The sequence below is a fragment of the Buceros rhinoceros genome, unplaced genomic scaffold (assembly GCF_000710305.1).
Source record: "Buceros rhinoceros silvestris isolate BGI_N320 unplaced genomic scaffold, ASM71030v1 scaffold38500, whole genome shotgun sequence".
NCBI classification, from domain to species: Eukaryota; Metazoa; Chordata; class Aves; order Bucerotiformes; family Bucerotidae; genus Buceros; species Buceros rhinoceros.
Window position 1 is genome coordinate 1 of NW_010390825.1, and position 6,392 is coordinate 6,392.

Here is a 6,392-nt window from a genome sequence, read left to right on the forward strand (position 1 = left end):
CAGGAAAAACCTGTCTCCATAGGGTTGCCTTTCGGTGGCCTCCGGTCCTCCGCCTCCCTGCCCTGCGCAGGACTTTCGGTGTTGATCTGTCATGTGGAAGGGTGTAGAGTCCGGCCATGGTGGGAGGAAAAACGCTCTGGAGGTTTTACAGGAACTGGGTGAAGAAAATCCCTGGTTGAGAGCATCATAGTTCAGATCTTAGTGGGCGACGCAGCAGAAAGGAGTGGAGCGTGTGATGCTCACCGGGCTGTGCTGCGAGGGAATGGAGGAGGAGGCTTGTAAGCAGGCAGGGGCGAAGAGCTGTCTCTCACCCATCTGTAATCACCTCTTCCCTTGCAGGGTGGGTTTGCACGATGCTATGAAATGACAGACCTCTCCAGCAACAAAACCTATGCCGTGAAGGTCATTCCTCACAGCCGGGTGGCTAAACCCCACCAGCGGGAGAAGGTGGGTGATGTGGGGCTGGTGGGGTGCTGGGCTGATGGGGCACAGTGCGGGCCCTGTGCTCACCTGGTGCTGCTGCTCCTTCTCAGATCAACAATGAGATAGAGCTGCACCGGGACTTGCACCATAAGCACATCGTTAAGTTCTCCCACTACTTTGAGGACGCAGAGAGCATCTACATCTTCCTGGAGCACTGCAGTAGGAAGGTGAGTGCCTAAACAGGGCCATGACCGGTTGGAGCAGGGCTTACCTGAGGTGCTTTGTTTTCACACTCCTGGCCTGCCTGCTCTGTCACACCCTCTGAGCTTAGCTATAAGCCATGAGGTTTTGCATGGCACTGGGGTCACTGCTGGCTGGCTGTCCTACTTGAGCTCATGTTGGCAGCCTTTAGCCCCTGGTGGGGCTGCCATAAAACCAGTGGCTCTCCTGGCTCTGCTGAGCAGCCTCAACCTTGTGTGGGGAGCCTGCTGAGGTCATGGCTGTGGAAGAAGGATTATTTGTGGGTGTGCAGCTTCTGGAAGAACTGGCTCTGACTGTGCCTGCCCCATGCCTAGTCAGCAGGGTTGCCTGTTCTCCCTGACTGCCATCACCAAGCTGCCTTCTCTCCCTCTGCAGTCCCTGGCCCACATTTGGAAAGCCCGCCATACTCTGCTGGAGCCTGAAGTGCGATATTACCTCAAACAGATCATCTCAGGCTTGAAATACCTTCACCTCAAGGGCATCCTGCACAGAGACCTCAAGCTTGGTGAGTGCAGTTGGGTCAGGGTGCTGTGTGGGGAGTGAACTGCCCCAGAGGGACTTGTGGTGATATGTTGCCCTTGACTTTCAGGCAACTTCTTCATCAATGAAAACATGGAGCTGAAAGTGGGGGACTTTGGGCTTGCTGCTTGCCAGGATATCTCTGACCAGAAGAAAAAGTAAGTTTGGAGTTTCCCTATTCTAGTGCCCACTCCAGTTTCATTCTTCTTTCTGTGGCTTCCCAGGAGGATAGAGTGAGTAGTCCCTCCTGGCTGGGGGAGGGGAAGCTGTAGGTCCCTTTCCTGGGGTGGGGGAGAGATATTCCTGCCCCAGCTGCAGGCAAGGCAGGGGGCTGGGGGCTTTGTGGCTCCTTCAGGAGTGAGCTCTCAGCCGTCGGGGGGAGAACAATGTGCTGACTACAGCTATTGTACTTGCCCGGCTGCCGTGCCGGCTGCGCAGGCCAGCACACAAAGGCTCTGTTCCTCCCCAGCTCTAGGACAAGCTCTTCCCAATGGCTCCCCAGAAGCAGCTGCTCCTGACCCCCAGGAGCTGGAGTGGGGAAGTCTGTATGGGGCTTCTTGCAGATGGAAGGGGGCTTTGGGTCACAAAGAGCAAATCGAAGGCAGTGGTGGGACAGGCTGCAAGCTAAATCCCAGGGCCTGGGGAGGGGGAGGCTGTCTGCAAGGGGATGCAGAGCATGCACTGACCTGGCACTCTGCCCCACAGGACAATATGTGGGACCCCCAACTACCTGGCTCCAGAAGTGCTGCTGAGGCAGGGCCATGGGCCAGAGTCAGACGTGTGGTCTCTGGGTTGTGTCATGTAAGTCTGTTTTGCTGGGTGGGGAGGGGTCTGCCATGCCTGCATCGGGCTGGGGAGAGCCAGGCTGCAGAGCAGCCGATGAGGAAGTCCTCTTGCGCTTTGCCTTGTGGCTTTGCAGAGGTTGCTGAAAGGCAGGGGGAGGGGACCAGGTGGCTGGATCCTGCCCAGCCCCACTTTGGAGTGCATGCTGCCAGTCATCCCGGGGTGCTGCTGGAGCTGCAAAGGGCAGGCACTTGTGTGCTCTGCTCCAGTTCAAAGCAGCCTCAACCGCCCTCTGAACCTGATAAACAACGGAAAGCCTTGGTGGCTAGCAACAGCTGCTGCTCTGTTTGTTTGGGGAGTGATTGCTGAACTGCTTTGGCACATCCAGCCCCTTGCCCGGCTGCTGCCCGCAAGCTTCCTGCTCTGCTTTCCGCCCTGGTGGCCATGCAGGGGTGGGAGCAGTGCTGGCAGTGCGGTGTCCTCCTGTCCCCAGGGCTCCTTGCCTGTTGCTCTAAACAGTTGCTAGGAGGAAATGTGGCCGGATGTGAGCACGGCTGCCTGGGCTGGAAGTGGTGCTTCCAACCAGGTGTGGCCAGGCAAATACCAATAACTTCCTTGCTTCAAGTGCTTCTGAGTCAGAAGCCTGGTGGGGAATGTGACGGTGGCATGCCTGTCCCCTCCCAGGTACACCCTGCTGTGCGGGAACCCTCCCTTTGAGACCTCCGACCTCAAGGAGACATACAGGTGTATCAAGCAGGTGGAGTACACCCTCCCTGCCTTCCTCTCCCTGCCTGCCAAGCACCTCATCGCTGGCATCCTCAGACGCAACCCCCAGGACCGCTTCACCCTCGAGGAAATCTTGGACCATGAGTTCTTCAAAGTGAGTGGGTGGGAGTCTGGCCTTGACCCTTCTCCAAGTGGGATGATGACTTTTGGGTTGTGCACGGTGCTGTCCTTGAAGCCCAGGTCCCAGTCCTCAATGGAAGCAGCCTCTGTCCTGGGCAAATGCCAGCCAGGGTAACAGAAGAATCTGGGGTCTTCTTGCTGCCCAATCCCTATAGCACGGAATGTTTCCTCTATTGATGCTGGTTGTGGGGCCAAGGCTTGACAGAAATGCAAGCTGGCTGTCATGAGGGCTGTGAGTGACTGCAGTGAGTGACTGCAGTCAGCCCAGGGCAGCTGCTCTGCCTGGAGCACATGGGCTATGGAAACTAAACCTCTGCCTTGACCTCTCTGCAGGGCTACACGCCTGAGAAGCTCCCTCCCAGCAGCTGCGTGATGGCTCCAGAGCTGAGTCCCCCAAATCCAGCAAAAAGTCTGTTCGCAAAAGTCACCAAGACACTATTTGGGAAGAAGAAACCCAAGGGTGGTGAGTCCATGCACTTTCCTAGGAGCCTCTGGGATACCCTTCCTCCAGGTCTAAGTGGGTCCTGTCTCCTGGAGAAAGACCTCTTGATGGGCCTTTGTGGACCTCCTGCCCGGGGCCAGCACAAGCTGGGTTTGCCCCTGCCCTTCTGACGCTGGTGGCCTGGCATGGGTGTGTGCCTGGGGAGCGGATGCTGTGCTGCAACCCAGTGGGGGGCAGTTCCTCCTGGAAGCCCTGTGTTGCATGAGAACTGGGAAGTGAAAGTGGGAGGCAGCTGCCTAACACCATCCTCACCACCATGGGCATTGGACAGATGAGGGAGAGCTGAGACACTGGGAGGGGTGGCCCAGATTTCCCTGTCGCTTGTGTTCAGCAGAGTGTTCATTGTTTGCTCTCTCTTCAGCCAAGAAAGGCTCTTTAGAGGACAAGGATGACATCTCCAGACTGGTCACTGGGCTGATGAAGACCTCAATCTGCCGGCAGATGAGCTATAAAACCGTGGAAGGAAATGAGGTGAGAACATTCCTGAGCCTATGCATACCCTTCTTTGGGGGAGCAGGCAGGACTGTGATAACGCCAGGTCTCTCTGCAGGCCACCCCGGTATCATGCCGCAGTGCCAGCTCTAGCCCTGTGGAGACTGTGATGGAGGAGACATCTCACAAGTCTGTGTCCCCTTCCATCCGGGGAACGATGGCCAGCAGCTGTGAGGGTGAGCAATATGTGCCCAAGCCTGACCTGGGCTTCCTGACCTGCCCTGGCTGATAGTGGGGCTGGCTGACTCAGCCTGTGATCTTCTCTCCGCAGCCTTTGAAGACTGCATCACTGCCTCTGCCATCATTGAGTCGGCTGTCCGGCTCCTGCGGACCTGCCTCTCCTCCATGCCCCCAGGTAAACCGGTTGGACTGCTCTCGGATGGGACAGAGTGCTGTGCATCCCCTTTCCTGTGGGCTAAAGGCATGGCTGCTATTTGGGGTACCTTAAGTGCTGTCAGAGCTTGCTGGGGGAGGTCTTCCTGGGGAGATGAGGTAGGCAGGGGCTGGCTGCCTGCTCTGCTCAACCTCTTTTTCCATCAGCGGAGAAAAACCCGGCTTCCCTGGCCCGCCATGAGCACTTTGTCTGGGTGAGCAAGTGGGTGGATTACTCCAACAAGTATGGCTTTGGCTACCAGCTCTCCAACCGCAGCATCGGGGTCCTCTTCAACAACGGCACACACATGACACTTTCCCCCAACCGCAGGTAAGCAGTGGGGAAGCCCCTTACATGGGAAGGAGCAAGGTGGGAGAGGCTGTGCTAGGGGTGGGTTTGGTGCTGGTTTGAGCCCCAAAGCTCATGGTCTGCTCCCTCACAGGACCGTGCATTACAACCCGACCAACAGCAAACACCTTGTGTTCTCTGTGGCTGCCATCCCTGAGCAGCTGCAGGGACAGATGAGTGTCTTGCGCTACTTTGCGTCCTACATGGAGCAGCATCTCATGAAGGTGGGTGCTGGGGCCCTGGGCTGGGATCATGGGTGGGTTGGATGTTTGGTCATGGCTTGACCACACTGCTTGGGATTGTGGGACTCCTGACTCACAGGCCATGGTCAGGTGGGCACCCAGAGTTGTGTCCTGGGAGTGGGGACCCCACTGGAGGTGTGTCTGGGTTTGGTTGTGTATGCTGGTGGCAGCACTCCTGTGTGTGGGACCAGTGGCTTATGCAGACCCTTCTCTCCAAGGGAGGTGACTTGCCCAGCATAGATGACCTTGGGCAGCCATCCATGCTCCTCTTGCAGTGGGTGAAGACTGACCAAGCCTTGATCATGGTCTTCAGCAGTGGTACCCTCCAGGTATGTGTGGGGCACAGTGGAAACACCCAGACCTCTGGGGCGGAAGGTGAGATGGGGATCTTGTCTGCCACAGCCTAAATGCAAGGTCCACCTTGTGAAAACAGCTGTTGGTGCAGGATGCTGCCCCAGTGTCTGGAGCTGCTGGTTGCAGGTTGTCCAGCCCATGGGGGACATGATGCTTCAGATGGCAGCTTCTGTCTGCCCCAGTGCTGGGGCTGGCATGTTTCTGCCATGGGGCATGGAGTAGGGATGCTTCTGGGCAGATCGGAGAGGAGGAACTGGTTGAGGCAGGAAGCGTGGCTCCATGCTGTCTCCCGACATGCTGTGGGAAGTGTGGGTTAAACCAAGCCTAACCTGTCTCCTAGGTGAACTTCTACAATGACCACACCAAGGTGATCATTAGCAAGCCTGACCACTCCTGCCTTGTCACCTACATCAACCGGGAGCGCAACTCCTATACCTACAAGCTGTGCAGCATCCAGGAGCTGGGTTGCTCTCCTGAGCTCCACCATCGCCTTGGATACATCCTCAAGATCCTCCAAGAACGGGCTGAGGCCTAGTGTGGGACCTCGGGGGGGACCCTCTCTGGACATGGAGGTCTTCCCCTGCCCTCCCACGGGTTGGGAGGTATGTTGTGGTGCTGGCTGCCCACCTGGGCACCCTGTATCCCGGTGCTCAGCTGGACTCTGGACTAAGACATGTGGATGTGGCTACAGCGGCAGGTCTGGACATCCTGCTGCTCCCTGGCTCTGGGCAATCGCTGTCTCCCCACTGGCAGTTCCTGCCCTGGTTGTGCTGGTCTTGGTGGAGTGGACTGAGATGGCACAGGGAGGTGGTGGCTGGGCACCATGCAGCCAGGTTTGGGGCTGGCTGTGCCTTGTTTGTGGCCTGGTTCTTCAGCCTGCCCTGACTGGCTGCCTGCAGTGGGGGCTTGGGCTGCCCTGCTCAAGGTGATGCACTAGGGTTTCACAGACCCTCTCCACAGCCTGGAGAGGACTGGCACAGCCTTGACCTCATGCCTTGGCTGCAGTGGGGTATGGAAAATTCCTTCTCAGGCTGGACAGGAGTGACATGCGTTGCCTGCTCTACAGGGGCTGCGTGGGCTGGTGTGCCACTCCACAACGGCTACACTAAGGAGGGGGCTGTGCTGGGCCAAGCTGTGCCCTGTGTGCTCCCAAATTGTGAATTGTCTGGTACAACTTGGTTTGATAAAG

The 6,392-nt window shown here is 57.5% G+C and overlaps 1 protein-coding gene across 1 annotated transcript; it reads left to right on the forward strand.

The window, feature by feature from the left end:
- Positions 1 to 339: 339 nt before the first annotated feature.
- PLK3 (polo-like kinase 3) lies at positions 340 to 5,738 on the forward strand (the record flags this gene model as incomplete). Its single annotated transcript, XM_010139267.1, has 14 exons — positions 340 to 447; positions 534 to 650; positions 1,060 to 1,189; positions 1,274 to 1,361; positions 1,909 to 2,004; positions 2,671 to 2,866; positions 3,226 to 3,352; positions 3,756 to 3,865; positions 3,945 to 4,062; positions 4,158 to 4,241; positions 4,427 to 4,589; positions 4,702 to 4,831; positions 5,068 to 5,178; positions 5,544 to 5,738. Coding segments are annotated over 14 exons (1,773 nt in total), but the record flags the coding sequence as incomplete, so codon positions are not given.
- Between the last annotated feature and the right edge of the window lie 654 nt (positions 5,739 to 6,392).